The sequence below is a fragment of the Siphateles boraxobius genome, unplaced genomic scaffold (genome assembly GCF_051911475.1).
Source record: "Siphateles boraxobius isolate OS27281-9 unplaced genomic scaffold, OSU_SipBor_1 65, whole genome shotgun sequence".
In the NCBI taxonomy this organism is placed as follows: domain Eukaryota; kingdom Metazoa; phylum Chordata; class Actinopteri; order Cypriniformes; family Leuciscidae; genus Siphateles; species Siphateles boraxobius.
In genome coordinates this window covers 20,141,120-20,159,951 of record NW_027509192.1, presented here as the reverse complement: position 1 = coordinate 20,159,951, position 18,832 = coordinate 20,141,120, and the positions used below count along the sequence as shown (strand labels likewise).

Below are 18,832 nucleotides of genomic sequence, written 5' to 3'. Positions count from 1 at the left end.
AAGTAATGTCATGTAAAGGAATTGAATATATTATATCACTCATTTAATTAGGATGTTTTATTTATATATGAAATCTAAATACAGACATAGCTTCATAGTGCATAGCTTCTGGTTACAGGCTTTGAGTTATCATACACGCACAAACAAATTAGCTTTTTTGCATTTGATTGTGTAGAGCAAGCTGCCACAAGTGAACTTTGGTTTAAACATTTCCTCAAAATAAAGAATCAATCTATTATCTCAAAACCCTACACAAATAATGAAATGAGGCATGTATATATGGGTCTATAAAGTACATTCATTATCATGTCAAATATTAGGCTGATGACAGGTCCAAACATATCACTTACACAAGTGCAATTTATTAACCTGGCCAAGTGTTTTTAACACAGTTTCATAGTTAAGACTATGCACAATGCAATGTCTAAGAGTAATTAGTCTGGCATCATAACATTAATGAAAATAACGAGGCAGCACATAAGATGTCCAAAACTATGACAGATCACCAACCTCAGAGAGCGAAAAACACAATCAGTAATTACAGCCGAAAGTGTCATCTTTTTTTTAATAGACACTTTAGAAGAAACCAAGAAGGTCTCCATGTGAATAAGAATTCACTTGAACTTTCACAAATTCACTCCCTCTCAATTTCAAATATTTATTTTATTTGTACGTACAGTAGACTATATAAGTTGAAGGGCACTTAAACACCACAGAGGTTATGTAAAGAGGTTTGTATCTGTGGTCCTTTAAAAAAGAAAAAAAAAAGGACCTAACCATCTTACTTGTGGAGTGACTCTTGTGCTAAAATATTGCTTCTGTTAACCTTGTGCAACGGTTGTGAATGAATGCGGTTTACACAATAATCTAAAAGACATTAATACCTCTATACATTGTCATATTGTTCATATTCTCTTCCTACAAAAAAATACAGCCTCCATTCTGCATGCGGTCTAATGCACTGAAGGTTTCGAAGGAATGTTTTCAGTACTGTCCAAATATGGTGTCTGTGATTGCTTTTACTAAGTCTAAAGGCTGAAAATATTGGTTACTATAGGAGATAATGAGCTCAAACTCAGTTTGCATTACATGCATTACATAAAAAGCTAATATGTTAATAAAGTATATATTCTGATGCTATAATTGATATTACTGATAAGACGAAGCGAATTTGCCAAAACAAACCACATATCAGTGCTAATAAATTGGCCGCCACACCTTCTGACCAACGAATTCCCACAACCTTTTCAGTCTTGCATGATAACCGGACGATTAAAAGTTGTTTTATAAAGATTGTACTCACAAAAGGCTAAGCTGTTTAAGAGCTAATTATATCTAGAAGAAAAAAAATTACTATAGAAATAATTTCTCAATGATTTCTTTCATTTCAAAGTTAATTAATTTTCTTCACATTTCCAAACATGGAAATCAGAAAATACACTGATATTTGCAGAGTTGGGAATCCTGTAATGAGGACTAAACACTTATCTAATGCGGATCAAGTAGCAGTACATTAATGTACAGTGGAAAAGGACAAAAATAATCAAGGCCTGGAGCTGGTTTGGTCATAAATGAGAAAAAATATTTTTCATGTAATGGAAAGAACAGATATAAAACATTCCTACCTTTAATATTGATTTCAAAATATTCTTTGAACTCAATTAATCGTATTCAACACCTTGTAGCGGAGAATTTTAGCTTTAGGGAGATTATTTTTGGTCAGGCATGAGAGAATGTATTTAAAGCTTCATTTTCTCCATATTTGCATGAACAGCAGTCTGTTACTGCCATATTCAAATGACATTCATTAAGATTATAACACATAGTTGTAACAGTCTTTGTCATGCAATACATATAAACATAAATACAAGAGAGTTACATGAAAAACAACATAGATAATACAAGAATAATATTCATTTTTGGTTATTTTGCAAAGCTTTACTGTGATCTTTAAGCCTCAAAAAATATCTGTAAAAGCTTGATGACTCTAGATGAAAAGGCACGACTGGTGTTCCTGATCAGAGGAAAATAAGATTGTTTTCTGCTTTAGAAAGCCACACACACACACACACACACACACACACACACGAACACACACAACAACTGAACAAATGTGTCAGCTAGAGGACAAGTGGAACTATGAAAACACTGCTTAGCTGTCAATAAGCCAATGAAATAAATGAACCTCGGTCATTTCCTGTAGATTTTATGTGAGCAGTCCCAAACGAGCCAGTTTGGCGGAGAGAAAGGAATGAAGCACGAAGACCACAGGCTTCGGCCCTGAGTGAAGCTCAAGCACCTACAAAAGAGAAAAAAAAGAATAAGTCCTTACTTTAGTTTCCTTTCTACAAAAAATTTCACATTAAGAGTTTATGCACAATGGTTCACACAAAAACACTGTTTTAAAGGTTTGCGATCTGTACGGGAGGGCTTTCTCATCATATGCTCCTAGACTCTGGAATGCACTTCCTTCTCATATTAATGGACAAAATCTAAGCATTTTTAAATCCAATCTAAAAATCTTGGTGGTTTTAATTATTTAGTATTCTAGTCTGTTCTTGTTTTTTTTATGCTGTGTATTTCTATCTGTGTTTTCTTTTCTCTCTTTTTTTGTGTAAAGTGCTTTGAGAAACTGCTTTAAAAGCGCTATATAAAATAAAGTTGATTTTTATTATTATTACATATTATAGAAATAAATGATAAAATGAAAAGGACCTTAAGATAAATGCTTCAGGTAAATAAAGCTTTGAGCTGCAAATGATATCTTCACATTCATTTGAAATTGTCCTGTGATATCCTATGACATGCGATTCATCTAAATTGAAATGTTGATTATGAGTCCACACATACACTATATGGACCTGTACTGGGACACCTGGACATTACACCAACAATGACATCGCATCCAAAATACATAGACATTATTAATATGGAGGGCTTGTTTCCCTCTTTGCAGCTATAACAGCTTTGACTCTTCTGGGACTGCTTTCCACAAGATTTTGAGAGTTTCTGTGAGGATTTTTTTGCCGTTTCATCCAGTAGAGCATTTGTGAGGTCAGGCACTGATCATGGACGAGAAGATCTGGCTCGCAATCTCCATTCCAGTTCATCTCAAAGGTGTTGGATGGGGTTGAGGCTCTGTGTGGGTCGGTCAAGTTCTTCCACATCAAACTCAGCCAACCACGTCTTCATTCACCTTGCTTTGTGCACTGGGACACATGCTGGAATAGAAAAGGACCTTCCCCAAACCCTCCCACAAAGTTGAAAGCATAGCATTGTCCAAAATGTCTGCGCATGCTGAAGCATTAAGATTCCCTTCACTGTAAGTAAGGGTCCTAAGCTAACCAATCCCCTGAATAACAGCCCCACACCATAATCCCCCCTCCGCTAAACTTTACAGTTGGCACAATGCAGTCAGGCAGGTAACATTTTCCTGGCATCCGCCAGACCTTTCATACTGCCAAACAGAGAAGCGTGATTCGTCCCTCCACAGAACAAGTTTCCACTGCTCTAGAGTCCAGTGGTGATGTGCTTTACACACTCCATCCGCCGCTTGGCATTGAACGTGTTGATGCGAGGCTTTCATGCAGCTGCAAAAATTAAGAGTCCCAATACTTTTGACCATATAGCGTAAATTATGATCACATGATATAGTGCAGTATCAACATTAACCACAGCGGGACTTCCGTTTATGGCAGCGCTAGAGTGAGACGTAGTGCACAGAGCTCCTGAATAATTTAATCAAAATAATCCTACATAAAGGCTTTTCATACGATGTACTTTCTTTAGAACAATAACTTTGTTGCCCTTTGAACATCCCGATAAATATGCTGAAACTAAAGAAAACGGACAACAAGAAGGAAGATGCTCAAGACACGAGACTGCATTTATCGGATCCCCCACCATGGTTTCATGCAGAAATGGAAAAGGGATTTCTCAGAATTCAGGAGTTAATCTATGGACGCCTAGGTAAATTTGCAGAATCCTTGGAGAAAATGAGCAGTGAACTACAATCAACAAATCTGAGAATGGTGGAGGTGGAAAGAAAGCAGATGGAGATGGAAGAAGCAGTAACTGGCCTTCACACGGATGTCAAGTTGGCTGTTGTCGGCGAAATCAAACAGTTGAAAGTCAAAATTGATGAACTCGAAAATCAATCTCGCCGTCAGAATTTACATCTTTTAGGTTTCCCTGAGGGAGTGGAAGGGAGAAACCCAGTAGACGTTATGAAGGAATGGCTGCCTAAGATTCTGGGGAAGAAGGACGAGATCTTGAAATTGAAAGGTTTCACTCAAAAGACATGCAATATGCAATAACGACGTCACTTATGCTATGCTTCATCCCGTGACGTTGAGGATTCAGCTGCCGGAGGGACAAAGATCCTTCAGCTCCAAAGCATCAGCAGAGACTTATCTTCGACAACACAATCCACACTTGATTGCCGGATAAGACACCAGCCAATGGCATCTCAAAGCATTCCGGGGATCCAAACTAAACTCCACTAAAGTAATCACCCAAAAACTGTAAAAGAATAACACTGTACCAAAGTTACAGGGGTGAGTGGTTTTTCTTTTCAATGAACATTAACGAAAAAACTGTCTATGGTGAGTTATTTAAAAAACGGTTCAAGAAGAACGTGATTTTATTTATATTTTGGACATTGAGCAGTTTCGTTATGGTTTACTAAAATATGTGGATTTCGGGAAACTAAGATTGTTCGAAATCATTTATTTGGTTGCTTGAAAGTACGTAATTTAAGTTAAACATTTGGTAGGTTTGACAGTAGATCTACTTGGGAGTTAGGTAGGATGGATAAGGAAGAGGAAGTCAAGTTCGAGTGCATGTTGCGGTGCACAATCAGTCATGGGGGTTTAAAGTTTCACACTTCGTTTGGGGAAGTGGTGGGAGTGCTAGGGTGGAGGACAGAACACATGTTTTAGTTATTTTATTTATTCTTCCGGTAAGAAAAAACAATATTATAAAAAGTTAAAGTTACTTGAAAAGAGAAATTTCAAACAATGGAGAGGGAACATTTTAAGACTAAAGATGCCCAGATGTTTCAACAATTGCAATCAAAAAAATTGGAATACAATATTATGACATCCAAAGAAGCCGAAAATGTACTTCTTAGATCACGACAGAAATATTATGAACATGGGGATAAGATTGGAAAAGTGTTAGCGTGGCAGATAAGAAAAGAAGAAATTAGTAAAACTATTACTACAATATGTTCACCAGGCAAAAAAAAAATATTAAAGCACCCTAAATTAATTAACCAAGAATTCTTAGATTTTTGGCTGGTGGTAAAACACCTGGTTTGGATGGTTTCTCTATGGATTTTTATAAAACTTTATTTCCGAAATCAGCCGATCCGATGCTTTCGATGTATACAAGGCAATTTCTCTCAAAAATAATCCTGTCGTCACTGGTGCGCAATGTATTTTGGGATAGGCAAGGTCGTGAAGGATCCATCTGTTGCTTCCTTCATTGCACAGGAAACTAAGGATACATTTAGAGTAGGGCTGGACGATACAGCCAAAATTTATATCACGATGTATTTCTTAATTTCGTACAATATGGTACAATTCCGATATCGATATGAACAATATAAAAGCCTCAGAAAAACTGCCAAGAGCATCCAAAACAAATGTCAGTACCTACAAATGTAAAATCACTGACAAATAAACATAAGACTCAACTTATTAATATTAATATCTTTAACTTTAAACTATACCATGGCTGATTATATTATTTTTATTGATTGAAAACAAAAGTAGTTCAGCAAGGATAAAGAATATGAAAAGTGCTCAGTTGCTGCAGAAAACGGAAAAAAAGAGTGAGCAACAACAAAAACACAAGTTGCTTAGGATTGTTGAGTGTCTACTGTTTATGACACCCTGAATTCATTCCGATTGATGAATCTGAATGTAGTGTTTACATGAACGCTAAACAAGTGTTCGGGTTGATGTGATGTATGTCACAAGCTTCAAATCAGAATTGATTTTTTAACATGAGCACACTGCAGTGCACAAATATACAGAGTTTCCCGCTGTTTGCACATAATAACTATTCTTCTACATTGATTTCTTATTTGATTTAAACAGCAGACTTAATAATTATCCATTTCTGGTCATATTTAGAGACAATGAACATATGAACCGTTGTGTCGTGCTGCTTGTATTTATCACGCAGTAAAAAGACCTGTACGTACCGAACGGTCATGTTTGTGTACCATCACACCCCTAAATATATATATTTCTCAATAGATCAGAAGTTAGAGTAGACCAACATACTTTCATTCTTAATGAAATTAGGGACTTCAGAATTGTATGTCCATCTTATGACATCATCACAGGTTAATATGATATTTCATGTCATACCATTTCGCCCTCTGGAGCACCAAAGTCCAGGTAAAGATTCCTGACTCCATCATCTGCAGACATTTTGAGCCGCTCATAGGGGAAGTGGAACAGCACAGATTCACCAGATTCCCGTGTCACGGTGAAACCTCTGTCATAATGCAGGATCAGACGAACGTCCTGTCCGTTCAACACACAGCCTGAGGAGTGCAAACAAACATACACAGATATGAACCATGAGAGGGTGAATTAATGTGACTTTATAATTTATTGCCTGGCTGGAACTCCGGAAGGAAAACACTAAATATTTCCAACATTTCCTCCAGCCAGCTATTTGTTCCACACCTCAGGAAAATAAGAGGAAAATGCATCAAGTTCTCTCAATCTCTTTTCCCACTCAGTTATCCCTATGCTAAGCCCCATGGCTACTCAAACAAGTGTTACAGAACATCCCACAGGAATGAATTTGGACTTTTCCAAGAAAAACAGACTTCTGAATAAAATGTACTTAAAATGTTGTACTCACTGAATGGATATTAATCTTATAAGAACCAGAATAAAGAGTGACTTACACTTTATTCTGGTTCTTGTAAGATTAATATTCGTCCAGTGTATAACATTAAAAGTACATTTTAATTAATTATTTAAAAGCATTGTATCTGTCTTTTAATTCATTCATTTATTAATTGTTAAATTACAAAAAGTCTTCTGATTAAAAACTGCATAATTTAAATGCAATTGGTATGATATGGTACAGTGAACATTTATTAACCATCATAACCACAATCAAAACTAAACAAATAAACATTAATCTATTAACATTTCAATCGAGGCTGTTGTTGATTGGATGTTAAAGGGATAGTTCACCCAAAAATGAAAATTCTGTCAGTATTTACTCACCCTCATGTTGTTCAACCCCTGTAAGACCTTCGTAGTGTTGTTTTTGGCGGCCTGTTTTAATTTTAGTTTTAGTCTAGTCTTTGTGTCAAGCTGTCATTTTAGTTTTTATTAGTTTTAGTCACGTTGATACTCTTTTTAGTCTAGTCTAGTTTTAGTTGACGGAAACTGATGACATTTCAGTCTAGTTTTAGTCGACGAAAACTGAAGACATTTTAATCTAGTTTTAGTCGACGAAAACTGATGACATTTTAATCTAGTTTTAGTCGACGAAAGACAGTCTAGTTTTAGTCAATGAAAATTGTATTTTAGTCTCTTTTTAGTAATGCAATTCTATTTAACCCAGTCAATATAATATAAGTAGCCTACCTAGTAGTATAGACAAAACCAAAATTTTATTTTTGCCAAACCCATTTCAAACAATATTATCTTATTATATTATTGTCACCTTATAGACTCAAGAATACATCCATTCCAGACACAGAAGACACTCTGATTTGAATTTACAACATATTTTACCAACCAAACATGTTAGAAGTAGCCTACACATGAAATGAAAGTTTTTCCAAATGTCATTTCTTTTTCTCCCAAAAACGAATCCCTTTCTCTGTGTCAGACTTAACTTTGTTTGTTGTCATTTATGCTAACGCCTGTTTCTCACGTTTGCCTTGCGTATGTGGTGCGTATTTTTCCCCGCACCCATGTTAATTGGTTAGAGCGCTCACACCGCACACACGGATGCGGTCCGGCAATGCGCTCCAGCAGCTTTTACACGCGCAAACCAGCAGAGCAGAGATCTACACAGTACCTCAACAACGCGACATAATGGATGTAGGCTAAAAATATTGATTTGAAATAAAAAATAGAGAATAAATATTGTGATTGTGGTACAGCCGTAGATCAGTTGTGCACTGCAAACGCAGCACATGTTGAAGCACAATAGCGCGTGCTGCTCCTGCATACACAGCGCAACACGCACCGCATACGCACTACACGCGGAGTATGTGTGAAACAGGCGTAAATCACGCAGCTGCATCTTCTATCTAAATAATGCCGCGAGTGGGGCTTGAGGATGTGAAGTCGCCTGCGTCTGCGCCAGCCCCTGAAGTGACACAGGAAACAGAAATGCTGCATAATAATAATAATAATAATAATAATAATAATAACGCAAGTAAACGAGACGAAATAACGTTAAATAACATTTCGTCCTGTCTCGCTAGTTTAACTGACTAGAGGCCAACAGAGAAGGAAATGAATAGTTAAAATAAAGTCATTATTTTTTGGGGGGTTTGCGCACAAAAAGTATTCTCGTCTCTTGATAAACTTAAGATTGAGCCACTGTAGTCACTTGGACTATTTTAACAATGTCTTTAATAACTTTTTGGGGAACAAGTTTCAATCCCTGAAGAAGCCTATGGAGGAGTGATCCAGCTCTCAGATTTAATCAAAAATATCTTAATTCGTGTTCCGAAGATGAACGAAGGTCTAGTGTTGCTTTCGTCAACGAAAATTATGTCTAAAAATCGTCGTCAACGAACCTTTATCACGTGACTAAAACGAGACGAGACGCAACATAAATGCTGGTCATGTGACGGTGACTATAATTAAAGGGATAGTTCGGCCAAAAATTATATTTAACCCATGCATTACTCACCCTCAAGCCGTTCGAGATGCATATGTCAATCTTGTTTCAGACGAACACATTTTCAGTTATTTTAGAAAATGTCTTAGACCCTTAGATGAACGAAGGTCTTACGGGGTTGGAACAACATGAGGGTGAGTAAATACTGACAGAATTTTCATTTTTGGGTGAACTAACCCTTTAAGATGTGAGTGTTGCACTCAAAACTTGAGGCAAATGAACACAAGCTTGCAGGGGCAGGGTTTAAGTGAACTAAATGATTGGAGAAGTCCTGCATATGTCACCAGAGAGAGGTTTGTCAGTTTCACCAGAAGATAGAGCTTTTTTATATTATGAGGTCAAAATAAAAAAGGAAACTTACATTAATCATTCACAATAAGATCTATAACATGAATTTAGAAAATTGATAAGGTGAATTTCCATTTCATGCCGAAGTGACTCAAACTCTCATACTTCTATAGACTTACATAATGACAAAAACAATACAAATGTGTCTAATAATATACAGGGATGGCCATTTTCTAAGGAAGGATTGGTCTGTAAAGTTTTTAAGGTGGGTCTTAGCGAAGGGTAGATTCCTTTCTTATTTGTATATTCACACATACCTATGGAAACCTCTTTGATGAGTTCAGCAGCCGAATGTCCGCCCTGCACCAGTGCACGTGTCCATGTGGACAGATCCCAGTGTGTCTCCACACGAAACACATGAGATTCGATCCCTCGCCCTGTACCTGTACGTGTAGCAAACACCAAATCTCCACCCAGAGCCGGAGAACTGCGGACACTGCCTGAGTGAACAAGCCTGTGGACAGAACCAAATACAAGGCAGAACAGTTTGAGTTTATCCAGAGGCAAAACTAATTTATATTTTAATAAAAGGCCGAGAAGACAATTAAAAAAAAAGCTAAGTAGCCTGTTTTAATGGAAGGGTCACAGATAGGGTAGAAATACTAAATTACTAATGCTTAGAACTTTTTTGTTTTTGAGTTTTACCGTGTGGCGAGTAGTGGGTGTGTTAAGAGTGGAGAGGTCCAGCTCTCATACGTCCACGGCACTGACTGGAACAGCAAGATGTCTTTTTCTGTGAGTGCCATGATGACACGTCTGTGCTTATGCCGCCCGCCATCCAGCTCAAGCTAAACACAAACACAACAATCAGCCACTGAATTCATAATCCATACAGTTTCCATATGCAAAGGAAAAAATATCCCTCAACTAATGCTGTAAACTAGGCAACTGTCTTGCTTGGAACGTTACTATATGCAAATATATTATCGCACAGACCTATATAAAAAAATGTGGATATACAAGCACTGTATATCCAACTTTATCTGCACACACACCGTGTTTCCCATTCATTAGATAGACTCTGGTTTCAAAAGTTTCATAATGGACCGAAAATATTTTTAAACTTCTCATAACAAAAGGTCTCTAATGTTGTGTTTTGCGTTTCTGCTTTGGCAAAGCATGTCAAACTAACTAAAATTAAAGCATGATTTGGCTAGGTGCCGTCATCAGATTGCCAAAGGCTGTGATTTAATTAAATAAATATATAATCTGATCTGATGGGTGCTCAGCTCGTGATCAGTCGGGCTCAGAATATGAACTTAACCCGCAAATTTCATACTTAGCGTTTTCCAGTGATATGCTGGCATAAAGTTGGCTTGACAACTTGATGCCAGTTCGTTAGAGACCGTCTCTAAAGTTAAATTCACGTTTCTAACCTCAATAGCATTTGAGCACAACTGTAAAGGGTTCATGTAGGTGTCAGGCATGATGCATACCTTCAAGATTCTTGACATTTGTTCAAATAAACATGAGCTTATGTCGAAGTGAAAAAAATAGGGATATTTACATATGACTTGATAGTTTATTTTTTCAAGAATCTAAAAGGTGTGCATCATGCCTGACAGATACAATAAAACTTTACAGTTTGTTTTATGGCTGTAAGTAATTCTCTTCAAGAAGTTAGAATCATGTACCAATGTCGTAACTTTAGAGACGTCTCTAACGAACTTCCAATGTCAAGGCAACTTTATGCCAGTATATCACTGAGAAAGATTTAGCGTATAAACCTTCCCGTTACGTTCATATTCTGGGTTCATCTGCTTGCCTGTAGCCTATATAGTATAGCCTACATTCCCAATAAGGTGCGAGTTTGTTTTTTTATATCACAGTATTAGTCCATTAAGCTACATTAAGCATTTTATATGTCCCGACGGCAGGGGAATCCTGGAGAATGCCGTATTGAGGGAACCCCTAGTACTGCAGCACAGCGCCGCGATATAAAGTTAAGAAAACTAAACAACCAAGAGAAATATATGTCTACTGCCTAAGGTGTAACGTTTGATCTGTACGTCAGCATAGAGGAATAACGTTATAATCTGGTGAGGTCGACTAACAGCTATGGAGATCATGCATTGACACTCTACTGCTTTTCCTGCAGTTCCTGGATGTGAAATGTTGAATTTTTCTGAATTTGTAAAGTTAAATAAAATTGACAGAAAATTGCCTGTCGAATATTATAGGTTGTATTTCTAAACAGAATTAATATTTTGGAAGTGAAATCTGAAAGTGGAGTATGGATTATTGAATTTTTAATAATGAAAATGTCTGTGAAATGTTTTGAATTGAAATATTCACAGCTTAAACCATGTTGAATTTCAGCCCATAAAAACGCAAGCCCTAAAAATACAATGCATAAAATGCAAGCACTTTACTGCAATGCATATTTTTTTCAATTAGTGCAATTCAACAAGCTTTTTTGTTTCAAAAACATTCAGCCTTATTTTACTTTCATATGCATAATCCTCTATCTGATGCAAAATTAGTAAATATTGAGATTGCAACAGCGTGCAAAGCATTAAATTTTTCTAACTCCAATCGGCCACTGATTGGAAACCGCTGATAAAATCTTCCTTTGATTCAACACACTACTCAACTTGACACTGAAATTAACCGATCGCATTTTAATGATGCAAAAGACGCACGCGTGCTCACACACTGAGAGGCGGTGTGTCAGTCTTCACAGGGTTACAGTAAAATAATGACGCAGTTACAAGGTGTGTATCATTTAAACTACTAAGTGAAGACTAACTGAAGCTGCTTTTCAGTTTTCATACAGCTCCTTCTAGTTACTTCTGAACTCGTCCCTCTATTGGTGAAAGGTGAAAAGGTGAAAGGCTGCCAGTTATCACAGAAAAAGAGAGCAAAACAAGCCCCTTAAAAACGCAGTATAATAAGCAGAACTGTACCGGGGAACACATTTAAACAATATGACTAATGTTACTAATATCCTACAAAACTAAAAGGAAGTAAATGTAATTTATTAAGATTAAAATATTTTAATATAAAATATTTAGATAATATAAACTGATTGAAGAAGTAAAACAAGAACATGAGATTTAACAGTTTATTTAAAGTTTAATTGCACCTAGGAGTTGTACTTAAAGGGATAGTTCACCCAAAAATGAAAATTCTGTCAGTATTGACTCACCCTCATGTTGTTCAACCCCGTAAGACCTTCGTTCATCTTCGGAACACGAATTAAGATATTTTTGATTAAATCTGAGAGCTGGATCACTCCTCCATAGGCTTCTTCAGGGATTGAAACTTGTTCCCCAAAAAGTTATTACAGACATTGTTAAAATAGTTCAAGTGACTACAGTGGCTCAACCTTAAGTTTATCAAGCGATGAGAATACTTTTTGTGCACAAAAAAATCCAAAAATAACAACTTTATTTCAACTATTTATTTCCTTCTCTGTGGGCCTCGAGTCAGTTCACTAGTGATATAGCGTAAGCTTCTGTTGTTGTACGTCACACGCATCACACCAATGACCAGTGTCGGCCAATAGTGAGCCTACGTGTGAAGTATTACTACGCTATCACACTACGTTAACTGACTTGAGGCCCACAGAGAAGGAAATGAATAGTTGAAATAAAGTCGTTATTTTTGTGCACAAAAAGTATTCTCGTCGCTTGATAAACTTAAGAATGAGCCACTGTAGTCACTTGGACTATTTTAACAATGTCTTTAATAACTTTTCGGGGAACAAGTGTCAATCCCTGAAGAAGCCTATGGTGGAGTGATCCAGCTCTCAGATTTCATCAAAAATATCTTAATTCGTGTTCCGAAGATGAACGAAGGTCTTATAGGGTTGGAACAACATGAGGGTGAGTAATTGACCGTTCACAAAAGCCACGCCCCCTAGTTGTTGTTACTACACCCGTCAAACAAATGGTCAAACACGACCAGCGCCACAGATTGCCATGACGGGAAGCGGTATACCCGTGCGTGTCAGTGACCTTTTTTCGAGCAATACCTCCGCGATATCCTCCAGATCGAGGCAAAAGGGGTTACAGTATGCAGTGGAGGGATATATTAAAAATATAAAAATATGCAATGAGACATTCGGTGTATATGTGTGTGTTTGAGATACCTGCTCTGCCAGCCAGCCGATGTGTTTGAGCGTGCAGTGTGCGTTGGCGCTAGGGTTGCTCAAGAAGGAGTTAATGTGGGCCAGCATCTGTGGCAATAGGGCAGCAATGTTTGTGTGGATGGCCGTGAACCAGGAGTGAGCAGTGGCCCCATCTTTACACCGCAACACCACAGTGTGCTGGCCGTCCGGAGAGTGAAGCTCCAACAACCTGTACAAAACAAAGCATTACTGAAAACAGTTATTTCAGTGCTGGGGTTACAAGTAATTATATAATCAATACTTCTTGAATGAAAGTAATGAGTTAAGTATCATGTTTTTGAATGTACAAAATAATACCAGAGTTTCTATGTATTTAAAAAACAAATACTGTCATTATTGTAATATCATGAAAAATATTTGGTTGAACTAATAATTGACAGCAAGCTAGAGTTCATTTCGGTGTGAAACATGGATATGTTTTTATGAGATTCATATTCAAATGTAGCTGCTGCAGTAGAATGACATATTCAACCCCAGGAAGAAAATGCTGATTTTGGTTACTTTTGTAATCTTACACACACACACACACACACACACACCTGTTTTCCAGGTCAGGCATGGTGAGGTTTCGGCTGATGAAGCTCATTTTAAGCGGGATGACCTTTCTGTCACGAGTTACACTGCTCTTGGGCGACTCGTCGCTGCAGCTGAGGTTTGGAAACTGAAGATGTCCATCCCAAGGCAGATCTGCACTCATAGAGGACTTCTTAAAGAGTGGAGACACCTCCCTGATGTACTTCACTGCACACAAAACATACAGCCTTAACTGAGAATTCAACATCAAGAACATCCAAAAGAAAAAGACTGCATTAATTGACAAGGCTCTCATTTCATCACATACTGTATTGGTAGTACAGTACAGCCCTGGGCTAATAACACACACACACACTAATCCATCTCATACATACTGCATTATGTAAACATTTTGTAGCTACTGCTTAAAGTTTATTGACGAGTTAGAATGCTAAAGAGACATGCATGAATAACACTAATAATACCAATAAGATACGAAAAAGAATGATAGAAGGATGTTTGGAGAGAAAAAAAATCCTCTAAACCAGCAGAGAGCAGATTGGTGGAACAATGTCAAATCATATTGTTAAACTTCAAATCTATTTTTTGTTTTTATGTCAAGCATGTTCTGGAAGATTTAAAAATTGTTTTGGAAGGATGTGGATATTTATATTGAGGATGTTCGATAAAAATCTGTGTATTTCATGCATTTTTTATTTTAAGCATAAAAGAAATTAACAGAATAAAGATACTATACAGATTAATAATAAAGATATTAGGAATAAATATATATGCAGTGTTGGGTAGGGGTGTAACGGTACATGTATTCACCCCGAACTGTCCCGGTACGAATGTCACAGTTCGTTGTATACAGTCAGACGACGAATAGTCACAGGCAATCCACTGATTATCTCTGATTATCTTCACTGTGGACATGTATAATAAAATAAAATGACACAACCCTGTCTCTTTTTGTTAAATGTCAGTTTTAATGTCCAATATCCATTATTATTATTCCACGGCTCTGAGGAATACTTGATTCTGATTGGTCAATCGTGCCATCCAGCTGTATGTTATTTCCTAATAACAGCCGCTGAAAACAGGCTCATCCGGGTCACTGAAGTCAGTGCTATGCACTTGCTAGGAGCGGATTTTGTTCGTGAAGTTTTGCATTTGGTGAGCTAATAAAATATTAAAACTCAGATGAATCAATATTTTGTGTACAGTTATTTAATTATGCCATCCATTATTGTGGACTTGCTCTCTCTTGTTTCATACAAACGCAGCTGGTGCCATTTTGTGACTATTGTTTTGTACACTGTTGGATTATAGGACAACAAACAGATATGATTTTAAAAGTTTAATCTGAAATCAATATCTCCTATCTCCATAATTATTTATGTGGCGAAATGCTGTGTAATAAGTGGTATGACTGCATAACGTATCTCTTAAATGTCCGTCTAGTTTGAAATTGAACTCCGCTTCGTGTCGGGGTCCTCATCACCCTGTAGGGGGTTTATTCTGAGAGAACAACTGGCTGGATTTACATTATCCCTTACTTAAAGAATAAGTATAAAGTATAGGAAGCTATACAATAAGAAATAAAGACAAGCAAACAGTTCAGTCAAACGTACAACTACCACTGGGGGGACTAAATGCCACTAAGTGGAACAAACAGTAATTTGCACTACTGTCTGTGCAAAATAAATGAAAAGAAACCTAGCATTGGAGATTTGTTGCTTTTGCCTGTTGTACTGAACTCGCATCGAACTGTCTCCAAAACCAAGGTACGTACCGAACCGTGACTTCTGTGTACGGTTACACCCCTAGTGTTGGGGTATGTTACTATTAAATTTAGTGTGTTACAATATTGCATTACTCCCTCAAAACTGCTTTACTTGGCTTCTTTTTACGGAATGTCCTTGTAGTAACTTTTTATGATGTAAAGTATGATGTTTTTGCAAGCATTGGAAAGCTTAACATTTACCAGGAAGCTCCAAAAACCACATTAAAATCAGTGACCTACAAAAAATACTTGAATTCTTACATTATATTTAAATGTTTGGAAAGCTGATGCATTAAGCTAATTGTTACACACACGAACATAGTTTTTCTTAATGATACTTGAGCAGAAAAACACTTGGCTGGGCCAAAGACATTTGAGGAATTCAGTTTGGAAAGATGAATGCTTGCAAGTATTTGCAGGACAAGAATAAAAGTGGCTTTATGTGCTTTATCAAACAGCAACAGTCTGGTGTTTCATAGATGGAAACATTTTACCAAATTCTTCATTTGTGTTCTCCTGAAGAAAGTAAGTCGGCATGAGTGCGAGAAATGATTTTCATGAATTTTGGGTGGACTATATCCCTTTGATGTGCATTCATACTGACAGCTATTTGCACTGGCAAAGCCATTTACTTTTAATCATAATGACCAATTTCTGGCAACATGAGCATTACATTCCCTGAAAATTTGTAATTTTTAAGCAGCAAGAAAGCTACTTCACAATTGTTAAAAACAAAAACTTTAAAACCTTACGGTCAGATTAAAACCCCTCCAATTTAAAAAAAAAAAAAAAGATACAATTTAGCAGCAACAACACCTAATAGCGACCATTTAAGTCAATAACCCAAAGGTTGTGGGTTCAAACCCTGATTCCCTAGCTGATTCTTGAACTACCAAGCATGGCACTGGGTTAAGTAAGTTTTTATTACAAGCTGCTAATTATGGCTTGATATATTTCTCTTCATTTCAGAATTATAGTCTGTGCCAGTATCCTGTTCCTTCTCCAAGCTCTTCTCACTAATCATAGCTGAATTAATCACTCATTGCTGATTCACCTAAGTGTAATAATGTCACACAGCATCTTGATGTTGTAAATGCATATCTTTTTCAGTTTTCCAGTGGAATATTCCAGTACTGGTATTGTGCAGTATCATGGGATTACTTCTAAGCCATTTAAAGATCTCATTAGATCCACCAGGACCATCAAATATAATTCTGATTTTAATTAGGCCAGTGCCATAGAGGATAATGTATGTGTGACTGTGAGCAGAGCCCATCTCATGCGGACCTGTTCCACATTTTTCACCGTCAGTCTCCAGATTTCTGTTGCACTGTGGTGGTCTATTTGATTTGGAATGAGTTATGCATATACATAGTTTACAAAATTCTTTAGGAGCCTAATGAAAAACTGACATGTGCTGTAACGTTACCGTATACAAACAAATCAAAATGAAATCAAGAGCTTGTGATTTGAAATCAAATCGATTTGTGATATCGGTGTCAATAGCTGTTTCCATCAACAAACAACAACAATAAAAAGCCTGAAGTAGGGTTGAACTTGACATTCTCCATTGAGAATCGATTGGATTGAAGAAAGTGGGTGTTGCAAACTAAATTAATGTAATTGTTTTGGATTAAAGATAACAAGGACACATTTATTACAATAAATGAAATGTGTGCACGGAGAAATAATTTATAATAAATACTGCTGCATTCCATAAAAAAAGGAATTGTAAAAAACAAAATGAAATTTTGATTTTGTGGAGACCTTAAAAATGAAAATCGATAAACGGATGTCTTCACAAAAAAAGGGCTTGATCTCCCTGTCTCTATATTCCATTCCCACACATTCAAGCCGAATGTTTGGAGAAACATTAATAATAGTCTGCTATTGGAGCAAGATAGATGATCTGCTTATTACCAGAAAAGACATATTCGTGTACTTCAATAAGTTTCGTAACTTCTCTAAGTGATTTTCAAGTGTTAATGTAACTCGGACCTCTTATCGTTCTGAATTATCTTTCTTTTAAAAGAGTAAAATTAACTAACTGTTAACTAGTTGAAAACAGTTTGAACTCAAAATAATGCCTAAACAAATGATCAACTGTGTGTCATTCTCAGACGCTTCGTGCGGGCCTGCTGAATCCCCGCGGCTCGAGTGATCGTCTTACCCTCCAGCGTCACCTCCTTCCCGGCCTTCTTCAGCGCCTGCACCGCCGCGTCGTGCGTGGCGTCGCGGAGGTCGCTGCCGTTTACGGACAGGATCGCGTCGCCGACGCGCAGGGCTCGACTCTGATCCGCCGCTAAACCGGGGAAGATCTTTGATATGAGAATGGGCATGCGGTTCTCCCGACCCCCTTTAATACTGATCCCCAGTCCGCCGGACTCCTGTTTGACTATCCGAACCCTCCGAACCCCCTCCGGCCCCGCCGTGTCACAGTAACCGCTGGACTCCGAATCTGAGCCGGTCCCGTTGAACCGACCCGGGCTGTCGTATTGCCCGCGGCTCTGAAAAACATCTTGGTTCTGTTCGTTGCCATTGGAAACGCCGTTTCTTAAATGCGAGTTGTGCTCCGAATATCCCGCGGGCCCGCCCGGTTCGCCCTCCGCCGTCAGTGTGAGAGTGTCCCGTGTGAGTTCTGCGGAGACCCGGACCCAGCGATCACTCAACAGCAGGTCCAGATGACCCTGTTTCTCCGCGCGGGTCCACACGGCCATGATCAAACTTTAACTCATCATAAAGTTTAAACTCTCTCGACACACCCACTTACACGCACATTTCCCCAGAGGAAGCGAGATGATCCGATTTTATGTCTGTTAATAAGTTAAAACATAGGTATATCTCTGCAGCGCTTTGAATTTGTGATCACTGCAGGAAGAAACTATAAAATTAAAAACATCCTTAGATCGGACGGTGGAGATAACCATTAGATGTATGTCTAATTAATTATTCATGAGAGGGGCGGGTAATTAAAACTATTACTCCTCCCTCCTCACTAAAGCCAAGTGTCAACAATCCGCTAGAGTTTGTGCTGAGCAGAGATTCACCAGGGAAAGGAGAAAACGATGCAGATTGATTATGGTTAAATATTGTAACGGCCGTATTAATGGACGTATTGCTTTATTTACTATTGGCCTTTTTCTTTTGTTATGGGT

The 18,832-nt window shown here is 37.6% G+C and overlaps 1 protein-coding gene across 1 annotated transcript; it reads right to left on the bottom strand.

The window, feature by feature from the left end:
* Positions 1-42: 42 nt before the first annotated feature.
* Positions 43-18,640, bottom strand: sntb2 (syntrophin, beta 2). The gene is made up of 7 exons (XM_077211356.1): positions 17,848-18,640; positions 13,918-14,119; positions 13,340-13,547; positions 9,892-10,034; positions 9,504-9,700; positions 6,381-6,559; positions 43-2,299 (listed from the first exon to the last, which is right to left on the bottom strand). The coding sequence occupies exons 1-7, from the start codon at positions 18,392-18,394 to the stop codon at positions 2,207-2,209; spliced, it is 1,569 nt and encodes a 522-aa protein (XP_077067471.1). The 5' UTR covers positions 18,395-18,640; the 3' UTR covers positions 43-2,206.
* Between the last annotated feature and the right edge of the window lie 192 nt (positions 18,641-18,832).

Coding starts and splice junctions, on each gene's coding strand:
- sntb2 (XM_077211356.1), bottom strand. CDS start 18,394: ATGGCCGTGTGGACCCGCGCGGAGAAACAGGGTCATCTGGACCTGCTG. Junction 9,701..9,891: donor CACCCACTACTCGCCACACG/GTAAAACTCAAA, acceptor TTCTGTCCACAG/GCTTGTTCACTCAGGCAGTG. Junction 6,560..9,503: donor CATCAAAGAGGTTTCCATAG/GTATGTGTGAAT, acceptor TGCACTCCTCAG/GCTGTGTGTTGAACGGACAG.